The sequence below is a fragment of the Cystoisospora suis genome (assembly GCF_002600585.1).
Source record: "Cystoisospora suis strain Wien I chromosome Unknown contig_843, whole genome shotgun sequence".
Taxonomy (NCBI): Eukaryota; Apicomplexa; class Conoidasida; order Eucoccidiorida; family Sarcocystidae; genus Cystoisospora; species Cystoisospora suis.
Genome location: NW_027153644.1, coordinates 75,611 through 101,639, shown reverse-complemented (window position 1 = coordinate 101,639; position 26,029 = coordinate 75,611). Strand labels below are relative to the sequence as shown.

The window sequence follows — 26,029 nt, the reverse complement described above, 5'->3', positions numbered from 1 at the left end:
GGGCCACCGCAGCGCCTGCGACAGAATCCATCTTGAAAAGCGCCCCTATCCCTCTGAACTAAACTTGGGAAAGGAACGGCGCGCTACGGGGCGTCGGCCTTGAGCCCCGTATGCTCCTTGTCGACCTGCGTCCCTTGCGGTCCTGCTCGGCGCCTCACAGAAAGGACCGTTCTTGCTAGTAGGTGGACGGTCACGGTCTACGAGCACGGGTGAAACTTGCGGACACCAAACAGCTCTGAACCTCTTTCTGAGTGTCCCGCACAAAAGCAGCCACCTCTGTACGATCAGTCCATGGCTTGCAACTCTTAGAGAAACCTCAGGCTACCGTTCCCAGCACCCGCCTTAGACAAGGCAGGGAACTGAGGTTTACCTCCGTCCCTCGCCGTCAACAGCACTCTGATCAGTCTTTTCTTGAGCTCGTCCACAATCTCTGTGCATCTCGCATGTGTGTCAATGCACACTTGTATCGCCTGCCGCATGGTAACGTTTCGGAGAATTTCGAGGTCGAGTGGGGTGACACCGTAAGACAACTTGGAGGATTCCTCTGCAATGCAAAGCGCAAGGAGCACGCGGCGTGCATCCACTAGGACCTGGCGGAACCCAGAGTGTTGTTCTCATTGCACTGCTTCGTTGAGCGGACTTCCACGAGACGAGCACGTTTGCAGTGACTTGCTTCGCCGCCGTCTGATAACGTTCCGCTGTACGCTGCCCCGCTAGGGTGCTCACCGTTCACCAAGCATGCTAGTCGGGGACAACAACTAGTCGAGCGACTTAGCTAGTCCGATGCACGGCACGGTGCAGTAGAGGATGCCCATACACTCTTCGATACAACTCTGAGAAGACGACAATCTGCCAAGATGCGGGCAACTTCAAGCGCCGTAGATCCTGTTAACCAGTGTAGCTAAACTCTGCCTTTTCCTGGGAAGCTAGGATACTCCCGTACAAGGACAGAAATTTAGAGATCTCTTAGTCGAATACGCAGCACGCCTTGACCAAGCAGGTATGGAGTAAATGGACATGCAGAAATGTGTTAGTTGACGCACCGAGGAATTCCTTCTGGTGAACGATTAAATCATCGTTTTCCGGGTTCGATCCAAGAATCATCCGAAGTTGTGAACGGGACGATGCGCTCAGCGCTTCCAGCTCCGGATGACTAAGCAGCCGGTCGATGACAGCCTTGAGGGGCTCGAAGGGCCCCATAACATCAAACTGAGCCGCCTCGACTTCAGCGACCTGTGTCCTTAGGAATTTATCAAGCCCTTCTATGGCCCCTGTAACGGAAGAAAACCAAAGAGCCATAACAAGCTCTGGTGACGTCTGCCTTTTTGCCCGGGTCAAAGCGAGAGTCCGCTTGAGGCGCACCGCAGTTACGGGAGAAAAACGGTGCGGGGCGTTCAGTAGTTCTGAAGATAAGCATTCTGGTAGAGGGAACAGCGAATCAGATGAACCTGTGTCGGCCGGTCTACTCAGCTACTGTCTGCGCATGCTTCCTGGCGGCTCCTCCGCTCGTTTTCACCCCCGTGCTCCTACACTTCAGAACAGCAGTGCCTGACGGAGAGACTCACCGGGTGAGTAGCTTTCGACTGGTGCGGCATCCCCTGTAGACAACAGATACCACCCGTACAGTGAAACAGCCTTCTCGATGCAAGGTACTCGCCCCCGTCGAGAAGAATAGGAGAACCCCTAGAACCGGCCAATGATGATAACATGCGCGGGAGACTCCGGAAATTCTGCAGTAGGAGTTGCACCGCGCGAACAAAATCTTCTCCTAAGCGATGCTCACCTTCATACTACTCAACCAATTGGCAGCTTCTTCTCAAGTTAACCTCCCCCACACCCAGGCACCTGCTACACTCACCGCGCTTTCGATGTGATGCCATCTCCAGCTGGGTCTGAAGCAAGAATGCAGGCGATACGACGTACAGGCCGCAAGAGGATGTGTGGTTCCCCTCATCTCCTTCGGTATGAGGAGCTCCGATGATCAGCTGAATGGCGAAAGCATCCGCGGTATTACGAACCGAAGTTTCGTAGGTAAAGAGTTTATTGAGCGGCTGACTCCAGATTACCACCCTGTGGCCGAGCAACTCGAATACATTTCCAAAGAGATTCAGCAGAGCTCGAAGTCGGGAAACGTCCCAGTCTGTCCCGAGTGTCTCCTGAACGACTTTCATTATGCACTCCACTGTGTGCAAATCAACACGCACATTGCAAGAGTCGACAGACGCACAATCCCAGCACATGGGTACCCAGTATTGACAACACCACCGCGCGAGTACATCCGTGACGTGAAAAGAAAGACCGACCCCGATCCTTCAACGGTGGGGGCGCTTCGGCAGGTGGGTGGCCTCACCAAGAATGTCTCGAGTCGCACGGTGCGGACACGGGACTCAAGCCGAGAGAGGCACCCGCTGCGATTACCGGTATCATAGCATTTCCTCCGCCAGCAAAACAATAAAAGGCAAGACGGTTGGGCTGGCTCTGTCGTGTCGGGAGGTTTCTTCCTTCTTAGGCAGAGCCGCCAACCACAGACCCTTTCAGTAAAAGCGATACCATACTGCGCAGGTCAGGTTTGAAATGAAGCGCGCTAGAGCCCGACACAGAATGTTGGTCACCTGACCCTCATCCTGAGTTTCGCAGGCAACCAGGCTGCATCAGGACGCAGGGGTTCGTGTAGCTTCTACCAGTGAAACGGCCACTGCATAGCGAGAGCACTTTTTACACACTACTACCTCAGCGCCGCAAAAACCACTGCTGTCGCGCCGCTTCGACGCAAGACCGCCAGCCCTAGTCTGCGTGCGGGTGCAGCTGACGGCGTGCAGATTGTTTGTGCTATCATTCAGCGGGGCTGCTATGTATCTGTGAGTGACTCACACCCGCAGACTCAGTTTCCTCCACATCCCAGCTTTGTCAACATTCCCGGACTTCAGGAACGTTGAAAGCCAGCGGACGGATTCGGTAACAACACCGAACACATTCTGTCTTTTCGCCGGTCCTATGGCATGAATGCATGCGTAGGCGTCTTTGGCGCTTGTGCGGACACAGCACGGGAATCTGATGTAACCCCTACCTTCGCTGAACTGCAGTATATCCTTCGAAGCGTCCGGTGACCGGCACTTCTGCACAGATCCGCAGAACGGAGCGAGCGCCTTGTGATGCGACGGCGCGGCACAGGTGTGGACAACAACCCGAAGCAGACGCTCAATCAGAGCTCTGGCAGCATCATGTGCTTCACCACTGTTGACGAAATATCCAACAGCAATGCGGGCGAAGGTCGCCGTCACCGCTCGGTTTCCTCTTATTGGGCCGTACATCATATGGCTCTCCGTGGCAAAGCGCTCAGCAGCTATCAAGCCTGTACCAATCGCGACCGCTAAACGATACGCAGGGGCAAAATCCAAGCCGTCTCCCCCACTGTCCATGCACAGCGAAAAAGAAGGCCAGTTCTTTGCGAAAAAAGATTCCGGAAGGCTTTCAAGAGCTTCCTTGCTAAGGACATCTTCCTCCGTAAAGAATCTCTCTGCGAATTGACAAAGAGCAAGCGAAGAGTGAAAGCAACGACTGTTGGAAATGCAGTATGAGTTGGGTGAGAAAGCCGCACTCCTGATTGCCTGACTGCACAGAAGGATAGAATCTTGTATTGAGATATAAGTCTAGTAACTCACTAGAAAGGCTCCCTATTCTAGCGCCTGCCTCGGGGGTGAACCTTTCCCTGCCCCTCGGTTTACTCATCTGCTTCTGTTAAAAGTTATAAGGCGCTGCAAGTCGGCGCAGCTCACACCGCAAATGTCATAGGCCCGTCGTTTCTTCCGCAGAGCAGGGAAACTCATAGTGGAGGTGCCGGCTTACTCCGAGTGGTGGCACGCTCCTCTCGCGCGCCCTCAGCCGAGCGCGACGGACGAAAGAAAGAGACGACTCCTTGTAGAAGTCTTCTGACGAATCCAGCTGTGCGAGAAACAAGGGGGCACCAGCATTACAAGTGACACATCACATTGAGTCGGGCAACAACAAGGCGTGAGTTTCTCTCGTGAGCGAGTGTGACCAGAGAATGGCAGACATCCATCATGTTTCCTTTTCCAAAAATACCTGTGGGATTGAGTCGCCGAACCAAGGCTGCGATCTCTCGGAAACCCGAGAGCGAGGCTTGGAGCTGCTGTAGAACTCTGGTGTACACAGTCGGCATCAGGCGACGCCAGTTTTGATCTTTCCCTAAGCGTTCCAAGCCATTTGCTTGTCGGGGTCGACCGGACTTGGAAAGATGCTCCTGGAGTACCGTTTTAGCTAAACTGACAGCGACGGGATTACTGAACATCCAGAATCGAATCCAACAGAAGGGACTTAAGTTCCCTATTCCTAGGGAGAGAGTCAGGGCCTCAAAAAAAAACGTCTTGGAAACCTCCGTCAAGCTGCAGGTCTCCCGGACAACAAAAATGTCGGCTAGCGAATTGTCCTGTTGTCCGCAAATGGCTGCCGCTTCGGCAGGGGTGAACAAACGCGCTTGGACTGGAAGAAGCCTCGTAGCGGAATCCAGTGTCCCCTGGTCGATCGTACTCAGGAACTTCACCTTTGGCAATGTCTCAAGCAACATGTTGCGAAGCGAAATGGCACGAGATCGAGCTTGCGTCTGTGCTTCTGCAGTCAGGAAACAGGAAACAGACGACCAATACTTCATAGAGAATTTGACATGAACCACATCATAGATCTTGGAACGACCTTTCAATCACTCAGTTGTTACTTGTGGATCGGCCCCGCAACTTGCGAGGCTAGGTCCCAGGTACTGCGAGATGGAAGTAGAAAGGTGGCGATATTAGATATGGTCCCGGGCAACAATGTGAGGAGGCAGTCATCAGGCACATGCCTTTGAAAGTACCCCACAACACACCGAGATACGTACGCCTACACCTCAACATGGACCGTGAAACCCACCCCTCTAGGAATAAGGCATAACGTTTGCAGGCAACTCTGTAAGCTGCCCAGTACGGCCAGCGGTCTTTGTCGAATCCAAACAACAAGCGACTAACCTAAAGTCACCGCCTTGGTGAGGGTGAAAGGTGTTGTCAAAACATGGCAATCGGGTACGCAGAGAACAGTCACGTGGCCAATGGAACGAGGCCGCAGAAAGCCCGTCGCCGGTGTTCCAAGGAGGAGCATGTGGCCGGCAGAGCCATCCCGTGTAGGCGAATCCAGTATATAAAAATCTTTGTTTAGGTGCGCCGCAAGGAACGCAAATGCAAACTCGGAAAAAGCTGGAGCTTTTCGGAAGATATCCTGAAATCGAGAAGCCGTGAGCAGCCGCAGCTTGTCAACGATCCTCTCCAGCCTGCCGTCTGAAAGTAGTTGAGACTGTTGGGGTTGAACAAGGGAGCTGAAGAGTTGATGAGCCTCCAAGATAACTCTCAGACGGTGGTAGGCGGAGAAGCGAAAAAACGTGTTATGTTCAAGAGCCTTCAGCTGCGCCAGGGCGTGTGTGGTACCCGCGCCCGCGGCTAAACCGTCAGCGCCGTCTCGGAAGCATGTCTGAATGGTTTTCGGAGTAACCGTAGGCAGACCGTTTAGCTGTTCCAGCTCACGCATCATTCGGTCGAACTGCACTTCTTCGCGCCACGCGGACAACAAGCAGGACTTCACCGTCCGTCGAAAAGCCTCAGGAAATTTGGCGGCAGGCAGAGAACCGAGCAAGAAGTCAAAAAGAGAGTCCTGTCGTGCATAGTAGAGGTCTGCAATGACGCGCTTAAGTCTGTGTCTTTCAGTTGCGTCATCTGTACAGTTGGGTTGCACACGCGACAGGAGACACGAACGCTGACCCTTCGCTTCTGTTGCATACCCTGGCCAAAATTCTTTTCCCTACGACAAACTCACCTTAATTGCAGGGCGGCCTGACAGGTGCATGCAGCTGCAGTTGACGTGCATGAGAGCGCAAACCCGAGAGAGGAACAACTTGCCAGCTGCTCACCAGGAAGCCGTCGGGGGAGTGCCCAGAGTGTGGCTTGCCCGCGCTGCCAGTTCGGCCTTGTGTTCTTGATCTACAGGTTTTCCCAAGAGAACTCCAGCTAGTGAAGAAGCCAAACCGCTCTGACTTGGCTAGCTCCCTGAAGAATTCAGGCGACTTGTGCGTGCTGCCACCTGATGCGGCCCATCGTTAAGACTCTGCACACTGAACATCCCCGTGCGTTTGCTAAAGAGAAAACCGAGCGACAAAGAAACTGAGAGTTCCGACTGATGGTCCGTGCACTGTAGCATGCGGTCCTCTGCAGCCAAGCTCGGCGCTACTTCTTGCTGTCTCTGTTGCTTACACATGCCGAGGGTAGCCAACTCCTTTCGAGCTTTGTTGACAGCAACCGTCAGTGCGTCCTGAATTCCGGGGTCGTTGCTTTCTGAAACATATCATGAGGGGGGACAGCGCAACAAGAAGCCCTCTCCAGATAACACTTCGTCCATTCTTCTTGAGCTGCGGTGTGGCGTTCCAGTGTAGCCCGAGGCCACGGCAGAAGCGACTTGAGCTCGAACGTCGCAACAAATACATGCTCCTGCGGGCTACTCTAAACTTTGCGGCACGGCAGATGCACTAGGAGGAAGCGAGTCCAACGGCCGCCTGGCAACAGCTTTTGATCGGGCATTCAACGGGCCCGTCCGCCCCTCTGCCACTGCTTGCCCGGGCAACACGTCGCCGTCTATCGCAGGCGGACGTGCTGTTCCTCCGGGGGCTCTCGGCTAACACGAAGAACGACGCCACTTTTGCCACCAAGCGGAATGACGTGCGCAATGGCACGAGTTCGGACACGCTGCCACTGCGTTTGTCCTACCACGTGTTCTCGGAGCGATTTCCTTGGTGTAGTAAGACGCGAGATTCCGGACAGTCTCGACGGGGACGGGGCCACCGCGGCCAAACCTCTCCAATGCTTCGTTGATGGGGACGAAATCTCTATCAGTGAGTGGTTCCGGTCGGTCCAAAAGAAGTCGCAACCACAGCAAGCGAGTCGCGCGCCGGCCCTCAGCCGACTGAAGAAATTCCGAGTCACCAAAAAGAAGTTCCCTTTCCTCCGGAGTCAGCTTTCCCTCTGTTGAAAGGCCATAAGACACAAGAAAATCAAGCATATCACTGCTTCGAGACTGCAGTGTGCAACCACGGTGTTGCGGGCCGGGAAATCCGCATACAGGGAACTGAGTGCGGCTCTCCGGAAGCAGTTTGATGACCGAAACTGTACGGGGTCCACGCTGCTTACTCGTCTTCTTCCTCGTACCGTATGAGCATGTCCTTACACACTTGTTTAAAGCTTCTCACTGGCGTATCGAGAAACAGACACATCTCGCTACTCCATCCACGGCGGGACTCTGTATGTCCCAGCTACATACAGCACGCCTTCGTCCGACTCCCGCACGTGAGCGAATCGCCTACCTGTAACTAGGACGAGGTCTACGAGTATGGGAGTTAGAAGACGCCAGTGTGTTTCTGAGCGAAGCTGTGTGACAACGAAGCGGGGATTGCTGATCTCCAGCCAAAGTCGCTCAAGCATATCATTGAAGCTGCTAGAAGCAGACTCTATCCTCTTCCTGCATTCCTCGTCTTCGCGGCTGCAAGTGACAATGGATTCTACGAGGCATGTGGGGAAGGAGTCAGCAAGTGGAGTGCACTCTGAGGGCTCAGCATGTAGTCCTGATCGCGCCAAGACATTCCGAATCACGGAGCCGTTCACGTGCAAGAGTCGTCGTTGAGAAACTGTACACAAACACGGATAGACGTACACTCGATAAGGCATGTGGCGCCACTCCACTGGGCTCGCTTTGAAAGTTCATCACTTTCGCTTGCTTCGGTTCGGCCCACCTGCATTCAAATCAGCTCCCAGGAAGCCCCGATGGAGCCAGCTTAGCAAGTATCTTCTCTGTGTCCTTGAGAGTTGATGTGATGAAGGGATAACGACACGCGGTACCTGCTTGGTTTGACACTGGACAGCAATATAGTGAGCAGCATGGCAAACCCCCGTACCTGGTTCTCTCGTACCTCTCCTCTTTCCTGCATACAACAAAGCATCTGGAAGACACCAAACAATATTTTGGACTGGAAGCCGGAGGCCGCTGTTCGGTGAGCCGAACAATGGGCGGCGCTGCCCCACCTCCAGTGCACACAAGTCTCCGCTGCCTGGAATGTCTTAGACAGCGGGGTGGGGAATAAACTGCCGCGCTACTGACAGGAGAACAGAACGCAGCACCTTTCTATTGATACAGCATGTTAGACGCGATCGCATCTCATCGGAGACCGTGAATTCTCCATTAAAACCTGGGATGATGGGTCCGACTGACACGTAGACACCGGATGACAGGACAAAAAACTGCTGCAATCTCGCCGCTCGCGATAATGCCAACATTTTATGGGTGCTAGGAATGCTTTAGCCGCAACCAAAAAATGGCTGCAGGTCTTCATAAGTAAGAAACAAAGTAAAAGAATCACTGCAAGCACAATTTTGTCGACAGGGCACTAACCGGAATAACTGACAACTTTACGTGCGCGATCACAGACGAAATCACTTATGCCGTCGCCTTACCGAACAAAGCGCGGACACGTCCGAGTGCCGTACGTAGTCTGCCAGGAGCTGGAGGTTTCGGGGCTAAAGAAAGCAATGCACGCAAACAAAGGGAGGCGAACAATTCGGGGAAGTTGGGTCACTCACTCAATATCAGGCTGGAATTCTGATGCAAGAGCGCACGTGATCTTCTGTCAGGGTTAGGCGTATGCGAAGCCCCCGGTACGCCAGAGAGCACGAGGGCCGCCTCACTCCGAGGGCTAGTTGGAGAATAGAGTTGGGGCTGGAAAACTGCCTTCTCTCCCCTCACCGGCCTCACTTGACCACATACCGAATAGAGACGGAAAATCAAATAACTCCTCCGTCCCATTTCGCCTGCTATCCTTAGTGTTTCTTGCTAACACCATCTAGGAACGGTTTTACCATCGGAATCACGACCGATTGAAGTGTATGTCCCGGAGCAGGTTCGACCCGCTGATCGATCCTAGATCATTCTTGAAATCAATCCCTGATCCAGCTATCATGTGCTAAGCCAAGGTCACCCATGTCTGCGAGTTTACGGTTAGTGGAGCCTCAGAGACTGCCCCGAGCGAATCCGTCATTCATTGCAGGAAACAGCACGGCGGTGAACTTCCGAGCTGGACCGACTCCGTGGGCCGAAGTTCTTCAGACAATACTTACCGGCCACCGACGCTCTCGGAGCTTCCCAAATCTTGAGACCGGCGAAGTGATGAGCAGGGGGAATGATTGGGAAACGAAAAGGCTCCAGTGATAGGGCTTCTGCGGGGACGGAAACAAGCCCGTTACTTGTGCGGATGAACGACATGCGCGCTCCAGAACAAGAGCCGCAGGCGAGGACGAAGAGTCTGTTTTGCTCGTCCAGGTATTGGACAGGAGCCCTGAGCTCCTCAGATAGAGTGAGCAGGGCTAGGGCTGTGGTGAATCCGTGAGCGTCAAGGTCGGCTAGCAGCCTCTCGGACGGCACCAGTCTACGTCCGTCAGGGAAGAGATTTCGGACCAGCCAGCCGCGGATGAGTGCGAGCGTGGCAGAAGGTATCAGATCAGCGTAGCTGTCGGAGTGGCGGTTGTAGAACAAGATTGAAAGTTGTACGACGGCGTTCAGCCGTGCTAAGAAAGATTGACGAAGCCCATCCTGAGCACCGACCGACTTGTACAATTTCAGCTGCTTAGCGAGCTCGGGAGTAAGAGGTGTAAGAGGCCATTCATCCAAGAGCCGCTGAGCAGCCGCAAGCCCGCGGAGAGTGATTCGGATCGCTAGTTTTGGGTTGCCAAGCTCCGGGATACTGGCAATCGAGTAAACGGAATCAAGAACGCTGTGTGTGTAGAAGAAATGGCTCTTCAGTATTGTTCCCAACAGATGAGGGGTCCGGAAGAAGGAGTCAACCTGCGTGTTCGGATCGTCCTCTATTTCTTTCAACTTTTCGCCAAACACTGCAATGGCTCGTCTACGCTCGCTGCCAACCCTCGGCCAAATTTCCTTTCGGAGTTCTTTCATCTCGTCGAACTCCGGCTGACCGTCCCGCACAGTACGCTCGTCTACCAAAGTAAACAGCTCCATGTTGAACAACGACCGTAAGGACGATGTAGACGAGACGAAGATGTCGTCAAACAACCCTGGGCAGTTCGGAAAGCGGTCAGACACGCAGACAGGCGGGGAAAGAGACACTTCGCGTCTGACACGGACTTCGTACCAGCGACCCCCCTGTGAAACTGTAAGAGCGCGTTGAGTTCCACAGAGTGCCAGGACGCCAGAAGGGTGAGCTACTACTATACGAAGAAAATGAAGATGAACTCACGTAGTCTATCGGCGCGTACCGCGGAACAGAGCGATGTACGCGTGAACTACATATTGCAAAAACACCTTCAGACTCTAGTCGGCTTGGGTGGCCCCCGGATTCAACATGTGAAAGACATAAGCAGGTAGTTACATGCTCGGCACCCTCCGGAAAAGATCCGAAATGGCAGACAGTCATGATACAGTTTTGTTTAGCAGAGGAGCATACAGGTGGAGATACAGTTTCAATTGCGATACGACTTCGAGGCTCCTACCATGGATTCGAGCTGTCGCTGCCTTGCTTAAGACGTGAATTTTGACTCCCCGTCTTCTTTAAGTGTGAGTCTCTGTACTTGTTCCAAGTCACGTGTAATGAATGTTAGCACATCGTCGCAGGATATTCTCAGCTTCTTACTTCCCGCCGTCGACTTAGCAGCGTGCAAGAATTCATCTCCATGTCCGTTTGCTGAACAGTACATACAGCAGTCAGGTGCTTCCAAGACTCAAAGGCGAACGCGTCAGGCTGTGCAAATTCCACACGTAACTAGTGATAGCACAGTCAGCTCCAGTGTGCGCTTCCGCCGCCTTTCAGATCCCGGCGCCGGCAGAGCGGCAGTCTGCTCTCTCCACGCAGGCAGACAAAACAGCAACCTCAAAGCTGAAGCCACACTGAAGAGAAACTTTGCTGGGACGGTGGAGCACTGAAAGAAATACAGTCAAGAAAAATTCACACAAGCACCATCCCCGCGGCTTCCCCGTGGTGGGGGTATCGCCTGGATGTCGAAGGTTGCACGCGTGCACATGACAAAGGCACAGCATCATAGGAAACAGTGGGAAACAGGACCAACTCCTCACATAAGACCGAGTAGAACTCTGTAGCGGCAACGCTCGGACCGAGCGAACGCAGGGCGTTTTGCCGAAGTGTCTCTCCAATGCTCGATGTCAAATGACGGATTTCAATCGCTGAGCACAAAAACCAAAGGAGCCACCGAGGTCCAGTTGGCACGCATAAAAATTAACCCGCCTCAGCTAGCAGTGGCAACTATGTACGTGTTCACACAGGACAGTCTGCTGGGTGTGGAGGTATAGTTGACAAGGTAGCCAGGCGTTCTGAGAAAAGTTAATTACTGTCCGACTCTCACTCCAGGAGGAAGGCTGAAACACCTGCACGAAAACTCACACTTTGTAGGCGTAGGAGACTGGGAGAGCAATCGCCTGTCAGCCATCACCTGGCGAGCGGTGCATACCGCAGCACCGGGATGGTTTATTTGACGACACACGACACCTGGCTGCAAACCTTTCAAGTGATTTCGTTGCGTTATAGAAAAGTTTAGTCTCCGAGGTAGCTTAACGTTGGCCTCTTACAAGTTGCACCTACGCATCAGCATACATCAATCAACACGGCAACATGAGACTACGCTGTTACTAGCACCTGACCGAAAGGACAGCTTGATGGAAAACAGCAAAACAGTACTGACTGAGGCAATAAGACGCGCATGCGCTACATGGAACACGGGCATGAGGATAGTGAAAGACTCTTTTCGTAGGACTAACCTTCAGCAGGCGCGGCACCTCCCTCCCATATCTTCAGACGACGATGTAAGGCCGGTGAAAAGGGCTTTTTAGTGCGGAAGAAGACGCCGGAAAAAATGCCTCCTAGAGGTGTTTGGAATGTTGAAGTAAAGCGTGCGCTAAGGAAGGCAGGTTGGAAATGGGGGAGGCTATCAGTGCTGTCAGAGCGCGATCGCGCTACGAACACAAAGCGGCAGATGCTTTGCAAAACCGCGACGTCTCCGAGTTTGTTGACACCCTGCCAGACCGCCAGATTCACAACTGTAGCGAAGCCAAATGCATCAAGACGAAGCGTCTGGCTTGAAGCCTGGACTTGATTCGCCGCCGTCTCCTCTCCTTCGTTTTTCCGCAATGGCATTGATGGAGCATCAATTCCGTCCACCATGTAAGGCAAATTCGTAATGGCGGCTAAGAAGAAGGCCGACGCAACTGAGTCTTCATGAACTAACTGAAGCATTTTCTCACTGTGTTCGTAATAGTACTTCCAGGCGAGTTTAAGAACATCGATGAAGAGAGCCTTAGCACCTGGGTGGAAATACTTATCTGTATCAACAACGTGCGAAAAAAGTCGATCAGCAACTCTTTCTCCAGTAGCGTCTCCCGTCTGCATATGCTTATGAAAGATGGCCTCCATCGGTCCACGGTCCATGACGATGCGCGTTCTAGGATACTGGAAGATGGTCGAGAAAAACAGCTGCAGAGTAGCAGAGAAAAACGTCTCCTGTAAGAGGACGTTCGGGAAGTCGTTCAGCACCTCCACGAGAAAGATCTTTTTGATACCGACCTCAGCAGAAGAGTCCTCCGTCCCTTGAACCAGAACTCTTAATTCATAGTCTTCCTTGATCATCTTCATAGACTCAAGAAACTTGCCAGCAAACTGCATTCGCGCTGCTTCCTCTTTCTTCAAGAATTCCTCTAGGCTTTTAGACCACCTTAAATCCTTTTGTCTGATCAGATATCTTAACTCCTTCGTCAGCAACACCCGCATATCATTTACCCGCGGTTGATCCCTCGCTTGGACATTTGCTCGTGTGTTCACGATAAGAGAAAAGAGACGTGATGAATCATCACCCGTGTACTGCGCCCTAACGGCAAGTCTTTCGCTCGATGGAGCATCGAGGGCGTTCGCTTCTCGCAGTTCTGACACGAGGGTTTGGCAGGCTTGTTTCGGAAAACGATCTACGACAACGCCTGTAAGGAACAAAGCGGCAACCACAAACAGGAGCGTCAGCCGCTTGTCATACGCGTTTCTGGAAACATGGCCTTCTGAAATGCGAAGGCTCACACTGACGTACCCAAAACACATTGCAGGTGATGAAACCAACACAGGGTGATCAGGTCTTACCGACTGCGTCTACCCAAGGAGGGGCTGGTACACGTACAAAGAGATACATACACATTACTTGACTAAGCCGGTAGTCTACTGTATTTGCCAAGAACCCAGGAGCAAAAAAAACGAGAGAGCCGACTCCTGCCTGCTTGTCCGCGTGTCTTTTCAGAGGATTCATGGATAGCAAGTGAGACAACCGACTCTCTCACTTCGGACCAACGAAGAATCCTATTGAGATGACCAGTCCGACTTTCACGTCTTCAGATGCCGCATCATCCCAGGGGTGAACTAGGACTAATTAGAAACCGTGATCTTCAGGTGCACGCGATTAGCCGGTGCCCACCTGCTAAGCGTTTGCAAATTACGGACCTTGGAGGTCATGAACTAGACTCAACTCTCGCACACCACGTGTGCTACCACCCTCGTCCCCGTTCTGGCATTCAAGGCACTCAAACCACCATACGGAACACCACACGACGGGCCAGCGATCTGATCTGGTTGTTCCGGCTCTATCACCGTCATAGGAAAGGACCACGAGCAGCTTCTTCGCGCACGGGTGGTCGCCTGCGTCCCAGCTAGGATCCAGCAGGTGGACATACAGCTAACAACAGAGGAAGCGACCGTATGCCGTAAGATAGACATAGGTAAGAAAAGTGCGCTGAGCTGTGCATAGGCCCCGAAAGGGGATGTCCGTATGTATGCTTTCAGGCATTAGGGTTCACCTACACCGACTCGTGAGACGCCAACTCAACATTCCCGGCCGCTCTGCCACACGATGCCAAGATAGAGCGTCACAAAGCATTCAGACAGCATGTCCTTACCTGAGAATTGGGCGTCTGTATTCTGTTTGAAACGGGAAAAGAAAGACACGGACAAAAGAGATATATGTCTCTCCGCCAAGGTGCGCACTAACGACTTCGTATACATTGCGCGGTATGCTCCGCCTAGTCAAGAAAGCCACTCGCGTTTTTGCGCTTCCAGGAACTCTTTGGTCGCGCTTTTGCCCTACTCCACTGTCCCCCCAGACAACACGCAGAAATGCTGCTATCGAGAAAGGCTAGTCCAAGCGAGAAAAAACGAGGAAGCAACAAAGAAGAAACGGCATTTTGAGGTGAACATGATGATGAGGTCGAATCCTGACCAGCGCCCTGAATAGAGTACAATATAAAGGACGCCGTAAGCGACTCAACCAATACTAAAAATAACGGTTGAATGGTCAGGCTGTCTAACGGACAATCCCAGTCCACCTAGAAGAAAACAGTCCGTTCAGTAGCTAACATCAAGCGTGCAGCCGGATAGCGCTGTAGCAGCACTTGCAGTCACGCGCTACAATGAGATAACACATTCCCAGTAAATAGGCGGAAGCAGCGAGAATAAACGCAGACGCGTCCAGTATGCCGCTGTACTCATTTGGGTAGGTAGGTTGCATCTCGCGGATGACACCAAAAGAAACAGGAAGGCTGCCCAAGCACCGTAAAGCAGGCGACAGTCGAACATCTTTCTCTGAAACTTGGGGAAGGTTGTTCCGCTTGTTACAGTGTACTCGCGGCTAGTGCTCGATATGTGGCTGCATACGCTACGGCGGGACAATGAAAAAGGCAAGTAGTGTACCGTGAAGGAAATGACTCCACTGTAAGGCGGCAAGGCGTACAGGAACAAGGCGAGGCACAGTAAGGCCGTAGTTGTAGTCAACCATATCCGAGGGGGAAACGACTGAGGCGTAGTCGCCACTCCATCTTGTACTGGTCAAGATATCAAACAGAGGTTCCGGCTCTCGAAAAAGGTCACCCAGAGAGGAGGCGTTGTTTCCTTTTGCTGAAAAAGAACAGCAGAGAAAGGAGCCATGTTGGGACGATGACACGAAAGAAAAACGGACACCAACTGCAGTATCTGACATGCTCGACGTGTGTAGGCCCGGTTCGAAACAGCAAAGCCTCTATAGCCCTACAAGCCTCTCATCATCGAAGGTAGGACAGCACGGAGAGTTCGTAAGATACAGCTGAACACGTGGACCCGAAAATACCGACCTCTTGGTCAGTTTTGAAAGGGACTCTAGGACAGTTCTCTGCAAGTATGCGCGCAGAATTACAACCGACTGCCTGCGGCTCCACCACTTCATACCTGGCAAGTGCTGCTGAAGTAGAAGACGTGGGGGCGGTGGCATAAGATCCACGGGTGGGAAAGAGGCGTGAACTTACGCAGGTAAGCCGAAGGGGGAATGAAAAATGAAGAAGCCAGACAGGTGGGGAGTGTTACAGAGAGTAGTAGCAGTAGTAGTAGATAAAATAACAGTCCAGTTGGACGGCGACCCGAGTAGAGTGCCACCATCGCCGAGGGAGAGCGACGTTTCCGACTGAAAACAATACAATTCAAATGTGGGCCATTTTTCGGCTGGTAGAAACGGGTGAGACGGTGCCAGGGATCTCCACGCTTGTTCGCTGCATAGGGCTGCGCCTCTGACGGGTCTCGTGCGCAAGAAGCAGGAGAACGGCAACTCACGTCCCCCCTGGCGGCCATCGGTGGTAATGAGAAGTGAATCCGGGGTCCTGGTGCTCCAGCAGCTAAGGACGAGACACATAGTGTCCCAGTTGGCCTTGGAATGCGGGCATGTGAAGAATATTTGAGACTGCTTTTTCTTAGGGAGCATTCGATGTATGGGCCAGTCCGCTCAAATGGGTCATTCTCCATATTGTTGCTGTCCATGGGGCTACGACACAGCGTTCACCGGAGAAACGTCTGCCCGGAGCATCCTCGCGTGACGCGGCCGAGTTCCCGTTGAGTGAACTCAAAACTCAGAGGGGGTTCTTGAATAAAGATTGAGCGGGAAGACAGACTGAAAGCCGCTGGAAGAGAGGGAATTCGACAACAGACGAGAAGTATTTGATCAATTATGCATTGTGGCTTTTGACAGCTTCTGAAAATACTGCCGGGACGGGCAGGGTAAGGTTACTCCCAGCGGCATGCGTCGCAGAGGCAGGAAGCGTCTCCGGGAGAAGACAGAGAAAGCAAACTATGAAAAAAACTAATAATAGCCATGTCGCGCCAGAGCGAAAGACAGCGGTGTTCAAATCAAAATCTTTCACTGTATAACACGAGCCCAGAGGGCATCTGCACCCCCCAAGGGCCACAAGACACGCGGGCCTAAAGTGGTCCTACAAAGTAAAGAGAGTCGCCAGGACCACGATTTGTACAAAAGAGCAGGAAAAACCCAAGAACAGCTATCGAACTCCGGTGCTCTTTGCAAGATACCTCGAATCAGCTTCTGCGACACTGTGAAAGACACAGCATACAGCATACTGAGTCGTGACTGGTGGCGGTCAAGACTCCGTCCGTGTTCTCCCCTAGCCAGGGAGCTGGGGCTGGACCTAGCTACCTCTCTGTACAGGATGTCTCCCTCTCTTAGATGCTTGCACAATCAATGAGTCGCCTGTGACTTGTTCCACTGGGTTGCAAATTCCCCTTTTGACCTTTCCGTAGGCAAAGACTTGAGCTTTAAAGTAGTAGTTCACTGCTGTAAAGGGGCCCGTGCGGGGTGGATATCTTTCCGTTCATATCTTATTTAGAGAGAGCCCTAGCGCCAGCAGTCTCCGGCCTGTCTCCTGGCTGCGCCGTCGCCATGTTCCACTCGTTAGCATACCAGTACACGTTCCTTTTTGTTCAATGGGAAAGTAGGGCTGCACCCAAATGTTTTACTAGGATATACTGTCATGGGGAACTGCAAGGTACTGAGGATTTCCGGACTACTCAAGCTTCCCGGGTTATCGGAAGCGCGTGCCCGTGGTCTCTTCTTGGCAATCACCTAGTTGGATTCTTAGTTTGCGTTTAGGAGTCCCCTCCTACCTGATCTTCCGAGGATGCCTGGTGAACGCCGCAGGTGGTAGCCCCAGAACCCCAACAAAAACCGCTGCTGACTAGAGAGTCTCTCCCCAGAAGCTGCAACCCTCAGTCTCAAGTATGGGAGTTCCGTATACCATGTCTGATGTGGACACATTTCTTCCAATCTATCTAGCAGCAATGACAGAAATACTAACAAAATGCTGATTTTACTTGGAATGGCTTCTAGCGCCGCACACTACGCTAGGACTACTACTGGGGGACTAGACGTAGAACCACGAAGCGATGTATTGGTCTTGGACTGTCTGGATGGCATAATTCGACCTAGTTCAAAACCGGACAAACACTTCTTGAGTGTTGGAGTGAAGCCTTCCTAACCATTTACGACAGCGTTCGAATCAGCTAGACGACATGGCCAGGTCGTGTCCCTAGCAAGAGACGCCAGGGGCGGTGAGGCAGTCCGCGTCTTACACGTATACGATCGGAAGAAGCAGAACTATAGTGCAATAAAAGGGGGTTTTGATATCCAGCTGGCCAGGTTACTTGACACTTTGGCGGACAAGGGGGTCTTGGGTGCCGAAAAAAACGATCCTTTGTTAAGTGCTCGTGACTGAAATGCTTGTTTCTCTGTAGGGCGGCGAGCCCAGCAAATGAGCAGAAGATGCCCTACAAGAGACTCAGGAAGAGCAGCGACAATCGCCGTCACCTACCTACGATTGATAAATTTATCAGGTACAGTTCCTCGACAATGGCCCTTTTCCGCTTATGACGAATACGTGTTCTATCGTCATTCAGGGTTCCTCTAGGGTCGCAACGGCCGCTGGAGAACGAGTCCGTTCGGGTGCATGTTATAAACTCGCCGGTATGGTGTGGTCAGTTCACGTCATTGTGTAGAGGACTTAACAACAGTGCTGCGAGCACATAAACGCTGGAGTTCTCGGGACGACTGAATCCACAGCACGCTTTCGTATAGCCGTGGAGCTCGACAGGGCTTCTTTCCGCTACTCTCGGAGCCGAGACACCAGGAAGACACGGTGAATTGGAACTCAGTGCGACAATCGTTTTTAGTTTTCAAGTCAGACTTTGAGACGGGACATGATTCTCTGCGGGGGGCATTGAAATTCCCTCACTCATGAATCATGAGCTCTAACTGCCTCATGTCCGGCCTGCGCCACAATTATTTTTGCGCGCCTACGACACATAGCACAGCGCCACCGACACCGAGTGTCGCGGTGGCGAGCGGGTAGCCATAGGCGACGGGTACTCGCGCGCACACTCCGCTGCTAGAGAAGTAGCTCCACGGACAAACCTCACAAATCTGACAACTAATGTACAGTCCCGGATGTATGGCTACTAACGCAAGGCTGTGCCAGAGGACAGTCTAAACACCGGGGCACGGAGAAGAGCCAAAAGCAGAGCTTGAGACTGGTCTCAGGCTCTGACGTCCTGTGTCGCCGAGCCGGCCGGACATAAGCCACGTTAAAAGAGGGCGAATCCCTAGAGCGTTCTAAGCTGCACCTTGGAGTCGGAAATGGTTACCGGCACTTATTCGGGGACCTCTGTTCACATAAGGGAGTGGGCTGCGCTTCCTCTCGAGGTCTTTTTCGCAAAGATTTGTGGACATAATTGTTACCCAATACCAGCCTGTCCTGCACCAAGCAGCTGCGTAGAAAATCAAAAGCCTCGTCTTCGTCATCTGTGACAAATAGCTGATCTCGGTCCGACTCGCTAATGGTGCCGTACTCAACCATTTTGTCGAAGCTGATCACATCCTGCAGAGGGCCGAGGAACAGCACATGCCAAGACATGGACAGGAAGAGTGACAGGATCGGCAACCTCGAAAAGACAAAAGCCACGGCGACGACTGACATCCATTTGATCGACAACACGCCAGAACTATCTGCATCACCGTCCCTGGCCGACATTATCGCAGTCATCAGTTCCTGTGATTCAGGGTCTACATTGAATTAATAGTCTAGCCTGTGAACATGATTCACCAATGAATCCGATTCCCACCATTGCGTGGGCTTTGAGATGCAGCTCTAATACCTCGGTACACTGGGCAGACAAGCACTTTTCCAGGACGAGAGAACAGTGACACACTAGCTTCAACTCAGGCGGGTGTCCCTCTTGTCGCTGCCGCTCATGCGTGTAGCGCGCAACAAAAGCGATCTTTTCCAACTTTCGTCTCTCTTGTGCCTCGGTTGCTAAGGACCCTGGGAAGGGCCTGCAAACGGTCCGTTTTGGCGCAAGCTTGACGAGGAGCGCTAAGAAACAGTAGATGGAACGACTGAAGAGGCCACACGTGATTTTGGTATGGCACGCTGGTAGCTTCCGAAAGCGTAGTCCGGTGTCCTCCATCAGGCGCCTCAGAAAAAACGAGAAAGCTCGGGTTCGCCGTTGCTGCTGGTCTGGTATTTGCTGGTGACTAAATGTTGACCCGCAATATGGGTACCGGCGCCGCTGAACGGACTTCCCTAGTACGATAGTGTCGTGAAAACGCTTGGGTCGTGACTCCCCGTGGGTCAGGCTAACATCAGGCTGTCACCGCCCGCGTAAGTCTCGACAAGATGGGAGTCGAAGCTGAGCGTGCCACCATGCCCATATTACTTGGACGGGACTTACATCCCAGTACTTTTTTCCAAAGAGCACTACTGGAATATCGCGTTTCATCTTCTTTGTTTGCTTCAGAGTGAGGACCTCCATGAGTTCGTCCAACGTGCCGACCCCACCCGGGGCAGCAATGACCGCCAAAGCGCTGTAGACCATCCAGAACTTGCGGGTGAAGAAGTAATGGAATTCGAAAGAGAGCTCGTCAGCCACATAGGCGTTCAGACCTGGTTCAAATGGCAGACTAATGCCTACACCCATGCTCCGCGCGCCGGCGACGGCAGCCGCGCCCTTGTTCGCTGCCTCCATGAGTCCGGGCCCGCCTCCGGTGCAAACCGCAACAGGGCACAAGCCGTTGGGCGTCGACTTGTCCACGCTCTCCTGACCCCAGTCATCGTCATGCTCTATAGGTGTTGGGATCTCTTTCAAAATTTTTCCCACAGCCTGACACGCAGAAGTAGAACAAGGTCCATATCTGCCAGTATCCGATCTGGTCCATCTCTTTAACAGAGGGTATATCGGGCCGGTCACTGCACGAAGACAGACACCCCCGATGAAAACATCAAACCCGTAGCGCCGTACGGGGCTACGGTAGTAAAGAGAAACCTCCACTTGCTGTAAAGCAAGCATGCTCGTGCTCCTCTCCCTCCTTGAACTGATCAATCACTTGAACTGCCTCCTACACTGTGCACGCATTCAGTCTGCTCCGAGGCGACGCGTTCCTACAGGCTACCTTACTGAGTCCGACAGCGACTAAGAGAAGCATGTCTTGTTCACCCGCGACACAGACTTGGGAAAGCGAAACAACGTGCTTACTCCTCACTCTTCTATAGCGCCTGCACTATGAGGGGCCTGCCATGGAAAGATCTTTGTGGGGGGCTGGAAGACATGAAAGACAGTAGCGAAGACCAGGAGGTGTCCTTACATTCCGTGCCTCCGGAGTGAGAAGCCAGGCCGCAAGTTTGCTGGTTAATTTGGTGACTTTGTCATAATAGTCACATAGCCACTCAAGACGGGTGATCCTCTTGACCTCTGTTTCAGCGGCTTCAATATCCTCAGGAGCATCTTTTCCGGGTGTGAGTTGCTTCAGGCGGGCGGATGCAGCGGCCATGCGAGAGCTCCATTGTTCCCGGCTGAGGGCTCGCGCTGTGCCGAAAACGAGGAACGTCGCCAGGACACGCTGACGACGAAGGCGGTCTCGCACCTCCAGGTATTCGCACAAAATTCTGACTTCACGAGCTGAGCGGCTGTGAAGCCAAGACGTATTCTTGTAGGACTAAAGAACGAACACGAAAAGAAAGGACACACAAAAAACGGCAGAGGTGTTTGCTTTTCTCTCTCTACGATAGGTCGCACGACCTCGTGGGGACACACGAGCCCTCTGCTGCGTAGCCCCTGATCCCTGACGTGGCCGGCCGGGGAGTGATCAGCCCAAGGAGGGACGCAAGGCCCCGCGCCCGTCGTCCGCAAGCTACAGGGAACAGATAACACGTCGACTACTCCTTGTTGGTGCTACTGGTTCGGGCCTTTGCACGGTTCAATGTAAACGTGCAACTTCTTCATATATACACTTGAAACGAAATGTGCGCAAACTCGGAGTCAAGGCTTTCAATAAGCCCTCAGACGCGAATCTGCACCGCTTCGCATAAGCGAATTTCCGAGCGTTCCCGGGTACCGTACATTTGTGCGCAAGAAAATCCTTGTGGACTACTTGCCGGGGAATTTGTTAGTCATGTCAGCAAATGAGTCTATACGGCCGTGTCTCCAGTTCTTACATGCATAGATATGAAAAACACCATATTAAAACTGAAACAAGGGAGCCACGCCGGAAGAACGGGCTTCGCCCATCATACCTCGAGGATGTTGTGTAGGTGGCTACCTTCATTGGTGAGTGTGCTGTTTACCAGACAGAAGTACAAGCTACTTGAAAGGCTGCAGACCTCAACCCACCAATAGTCTCTCTGCCCGTACGAGGCACAGCGAGTTTGAACTACGAAGATAGAGGTTTTGTATCCAAGAGCTAGTCCAAGTACGACGAAGACATTTCCATCCACTAACGGGTACCTTGGGAGGTCTGCGAACCTGCAGTTCTCTGCCTTCCTTGGAAGGTGGCAAAGACGCTGTCCGCGTCGAGGACGCCTCTGCGGTCTCTGCTTTGGACTCCTTGGGCTCCATTGTCCTGCTCAATTGGAAACCTACAATGGGAGATACGGGACACACACGCCAAGAGGATGCCGAAGAGCGGAGACCCAGGTACAAATCTGTGATGTAAGCTGCTGCATATTAAGTTACTCAAAAGGAAAAAAAACAGCGTATCTTGCCCGGACAACAGAAGAAGCGTGCTACTTTCTCCACTCACTAGAAACCACACACGCCCCAACAGCCTTCTTGGCCCACCGACACACCTGACGCCGCTTCTCCGCTGTAGATAGTCAAGTGTAGTTGATGGACTATGCGTCTACGTGAATTTGTGCGCGAGGAGGGACAAGCTTATACGACAGTCAGAACTACCCGATAAGAAGCCTTGGGATTCTCGCGGCTGGACATAAGGTAACACGCTGAAGTTGCACGGAGTTTCCCTGACGGATACGTGACGATGCTAGCTGAAGTACAGAACGACATCCAGCCACCGTCATACGCACTAGTTTTCACGTATACACCTCATATAACGGGGAGGAGGTCGCCCCATTTGCAGTTCAGCGCCAATCTGACCGATACTCCCAGCAAGCTATGACACAGTTCCCCCGGGTTGGGAATAGATGATCGTCGTCCGCGGGAATCCGGACAAAGCAGTTCGGGAAAACCGGTGGACTCCCAAAGTGGACCCGACACACATGGCGGAGCTGCCAGCTTCTCTTCAGGGAAGACTCCTAGTGGCGTTATGGAAGAGACAGTCGGGTACCGACAGCCAGCGAGGCCCCGGAAAACGCGAGGCGCACAGATCCGCGGACGCGTGCTTGAAACTCAGACACTGTAGAGCTCCGGGGCGCGTGGCCCAGAAGAGGAAGAGTCGGACTGCCAGCGCGGCTGATTCCACCAGGTAAGCTCTGACACAAAATTCTAAGAAACAGAAAGGGGCTCTGGGTCGATGTGTGACACGGGGCTTCGAGCCAACAAACAGTCCCACTGTGTTCTTTGACAGCCCCTGTAAGTTCGGAATGCTGAGGAATGATGTGCTTGTGTAGCAGAGCAGGCCTCAGCAACCTCTTAGGAAACATGGAGACCAGGCACCACGAGGTCCGGACTTGGTAAGCCCGGTGCAACTCATGGACGACTACAAACCCAAGCAACGATCAGCACTGCCTCATAGCTCGCTGACGGGCCCCTGTACCGCCCCCCGCACTTCAGGTCACAGAAACAGGAACTGCTCAAGACTGTTGCTTACGAACACATGTAGTCCTTGATGTTCGGGAGTAAGCGAGACCTCGGTCACACAACGTGGTGCTGGGTAAGGGTCTTCACCTGGGGGTCGGCAAAAACAAGCGACAGGCGTTGTCCGCTCACAGTAGATGTTCTCAGATCACTGTTGCTGTTACTTCATTGTTTTTTTTCCATGTCCATTCAGCTTGCAGAACTCTGGTGAAAGCGTGCAATAGATCCGCTCGCTAGGGCGGTGTTTTCTTCTGCATGCACCGACGTAGCGGCGCACTCGATGGGGGACACCCCCCGGCCGATACTGGGACGGAGGCGTGTTGTGGGCTCGCGCACAGTCCAGGTCAGTTTGTAGGTCGTCCTTCTGTGTTGCTCGGCTGCAAGGAATGGGGCGACGTTGAGAGCCCGTAGGTGCTGGCGAGAAGGCATAGCGACTGGACTCCTGGAGTCCCCTGCGTCCACGAAGACACAGAGAGACGTCCCACGAAGAGGCACGGGCGCCGGATCGATACGCGCAACCCGGCGATGACTGCGAGCGTGCACCGTCTGATGCCGCTCTCCCAGTGCAGCCAGTGTAGTTACCCCCAGGCGCGTAACACCCTGGGTTTCTTTTTGGGTTGAAAGCAAGATCCCTCATAAGAGCTAGAAGCGGCAGGTGTCTCGTTTGACACAGCGTTGAAGCTGCCCCAACTAGCGGACTTCGCTACGAGGCGTGTTGGTGTTGATGGCTTGTACGTGGCAAAAGGCTGCACGTCGGCAACAGAATGATCTAGTCGGAAACCAGGTGCTGTCTGCTGGGGAGGAAATAAGGCGTCTCAGGGCCATGGCTCTCTTTTTGTATTGATACGTGATGACTGGTGCCGGACACTGACGCGGCCGTGGAACTCTGCCATGTTTCTAGCACAGCGCGTGGGAGTCGCCGTAGACGCCGGACCCTGACCCCCAAGCTCAAGATGCCCGAACAGCCGAGTTCCTGCTTGCTGTGCGTGCGTGCCGACACTCTCTTCATGAAACTGTGATGGATTCATCACAATGCGGAGACGTCCGAGTCTGCACTGTGCGTGTCTGACCCCTGGTGAGCGCAACCTGTGGCCTCTGCAGCCTGGTTTCTAAGTCTTCTCCCCTGCAGCGCCACGCATTATCAGGCTGGTGGTTCGTAGGACACAGCTGGTCCCTGGTACGATCTTTTGTTGCATCCGAGGATCCGAGGAAACTCTCCCGGTGTATCCGCGTCAGCAACCCCAGCGCAGTCGAAGATACTCATCCACAGTCCCTGTTCTAAGCTAAGATGAGCATAATCCCGGCCGGCGGTCACACATAGCCGGTGGCAGGCCTAGTTGGTTGCCGCAACAACCGACTACTCCTGAGTGGATTCCTTTGACCGGGATCTGCTTAGAGAGCGACTCGCCTGTGCCAGCCGCGCGGCGCGCTCAAAGTCGTCGTAAGTTGCTTGCGTGGCTACAGGAGGACCAAATGGTCCCTGGGACTTTTCTAGAGAGAAGCGTGAGACAAAAAAAGGGAGTGACTCTCCATAAGGATTAGATCGCGTCCCTCAGAGGGCCCCAGCAGCGAGGCCGAAATGGGATTCTGTCCGTGGACGTGGCCCGGTAAATACGCGATCTCATTCCTGCTGTTGCCACTCTCTGTAGCCCCGTTTGCTCCGACCAATGGCAAAAAACCAGGCTGCGTTGGGGGCAATGCGCCTCACCAAGACCGCTGGAGGGTCTCCGATCTGAAGGCGTTGCCTTCGCAGAGGTAACTGCCTGGAGGCATTTCGTGCAAGAGCTGCATCCGCACACTCTTTGTGCGGTTTCTGCCGCTGGTCTCCGCAGGGCAAGGGAGTGGAGACGACCACTAAAGGCACAAGGGTACACGACAGCAGCGAAGACCTACGCAGAAGATGACACCTGCAGTTTCACCTATGTGAGGCCTTTCCGGGCCGGCCGTGTGCAGCTGGCCTTCCTTGCTCATGTGTCAAGCGAGACCGTGCCCGATCATACGAGCACGGAACGTGCAAGTCAGAGCAGATAAGCAAGTGGAGGCACAGCCGCAGATGCCGGAGTCCGACCGCTGACTCCGTTTGTGCTCCGCCGGCTCTTACAGATCCGACTGGGGCGAGGCCCTTAGCACAACCCGTGCCTGAGCTTTCTGCAAGTCCAGGGTGGTCGCGAACTCAGTTGGAAGGAATATAGTTTAAGTCAAGGAGGTGTGATCTCCAGCAGCAGCGCGGGGTAAGCGGGGCTGACGGCCTGCATCGCACACTCTCATACTTGCTCGGCTGGTCTTCCAGGTAGCCAGCCTGCCAGGTCGCATTGTCTATGGCCGCCTACTAAGATTGCGTTTGTCACCTGCTGTAGTTCCCCACCGTCCAAAACCAGCCTTCGCTGCCAACAGGCTGTACGTGTTGGACCCCAGAGAACGTCACGCGCTCCGTCAACCTCGGGAAGATCTTTTCTTTTTTCAGGCGAGCGGTGTGCCCAGTTGGGCATCCGTATCAGGGTGGACTGATCTGAGCGGCGGGCTAACTCTACGGTTGTCTCCGCGCTTGTGATACGAGTGCTGTGGACTCACCCGGTCCTCTCAAGTGTCTTCAAATAGACCCAGTCTGACAGATCTGGACTACATCTGAAGGGCGGCCTTTCCCATTGCTTCCGTTCACCGACCGCACCCGCGATGAACTTTATTTATTTCCTAATTTATTTTCTATCGGTTTTGATATATTCTTTCGTGTCGGCAAGCAACGGAGGTGAGACAGCTCGCTGGGAAAATTTAGTATATTTTTCTAAGCCGGCGGGAAGCGTTCAAGCCAATGTGCAGCTTTAGCTTGTCTGTTTTGCGGCAGTGTCTGTGTTCGGTCCGAAACTCGTTCTATCCTTCAAACCTCACTAACAACGGAGCATCTGTCGCCGGTCTCCCGCTGTGTATATCTGGCAGCCTGAAGTAGCCGCACGGCAGGGCACTGGCTAGTTGAGCGCAAGTTGTCGCAGTCTTACCCCAGTG

The 26,029-nt window shown here is 53.2% G+C and overlaps 2 protein-coding genes across 2 annotated transcripts in view; both read right to left on the bottom strand.

The window, feature by feature from the left end:
• The window catches only part of CSUI_002021 (uncharacterized protein), a 32,562-nt gene extending 16,082 nt beyond the window's left edge, over positions 1-16,480 (bottom strand). The window contains exons 1-19 of the mRNA XM_068062223.1: positions 15,335-16,480; positions 14,825-15,028; positions 11,866-13,149; positions 11,167-11,274; positions 10,727-10,777; positions 9,198-10,151; positions 8,538-8,600; positions 7,982-8,026; positions 7,394-7,714; positions 6,801-7,055; positions 6,291-6,371; positions 5,019-5,756; positions 4,084-4,629; positions 3,847-3,942; positions 3,068-3,517; positions 1,859-2,182; positions 1,566-1,598; positions 1,044-1,271; positions 371-544 (exon numbers count right to left, since the gene is read on the bottom strand). Coding sequence (XP_067925804.1) covers positions 371-544; positions 1,044-1,271; positions 1,566-1,598; positions 1,859-2,182; positions 3,068-3,517; positions 3,847-3,942; positions 4,084-4,629; positions 5,019-5,756; positions 6,291-6,371; positions 6,801-7,055; positions 7,394-7,714; positions 7,982-8,026; positions 8,538-8,600; positions 9,198-10,151; positions 10,727-10,777; positions 11,167-11,274; positions 11,866-13,149; positions 14,825-15,028; positions 15,335-15,377 — 5,998 coding nt within the window. The 5' untranslated portion in view covers positions 15,378-16,480. The remainder of the gene's footprint in view (positions 1-370; positions 545-1,043; positions 1,272-1,565; positions 1,599-1,858; positions 2,183-3,067; positions 3,518-3,846; positions 3,943-4,083; positions 4,630-5,018; positions 5,757-6,290; positions 6,372-6,800; positions 7,056-7,393; positions 7,715-7,981; positions 8,027-8,537; positions 8,601-9,197; positions 10,152-10,726; positions 10,778-11,166; positions 11,275-11,865; positions 13,150-14,824; positions 15,029-15,334) is intronic.
• Positions 16,481-17,883: 1,403 nt separating this feature from the next.
• Positions 17,884-23,640, bottom strand: CSUI_002020 (lysine decarboxylase family protein). The gene is made up of 5 exons (XM_068062222.1): positions 22,492-23,640; positions 21,722-21,852; positions 20,583-20,933; positions 19,673-20,101; positions 17,884-18,819 (listed from the first exon to the last, which is right to left on the bottom strand). Exons 2-5 carry the CDS (start codon positions 21,830-21,832, stop codon positions 18,583-18,585), a joined length of 1,128 nt encoding a protein of 375 aa, XP_067925803.1. The 5' UTR covers positions 21,833-21,852; positions 22,492-23,640; the 3' UTR covers positions 17,884-18,582.
• Between the last annotated feature and the right edge of the window lie 2,389 nt (positions 23,641-26,029).

Coding starts and splice junctions, on each gene's coding strand:
- CSUI_002020 (XM_068062222.1), bottom strand. CDS start 21,832: ATGGAGCCCAAGGAGTCCAAAGCAGAGACCGCAGAGGCGTCCTCGACG. Junction 20,934..21,721: donor AGGTTCGCAGACCTCCCAAG/GTACCCGTTAGT, acceptor TTCGTTCTTTAG/TCCTACAAGAATACGTCTTG. Junction 18,820..19,672: donor TTGGAAAAAAGTACTGGGAT/GTAAGTCCCGTC, acceptor GGCCCTCTGCAG/GATGTGATCAGCTTCGACAA.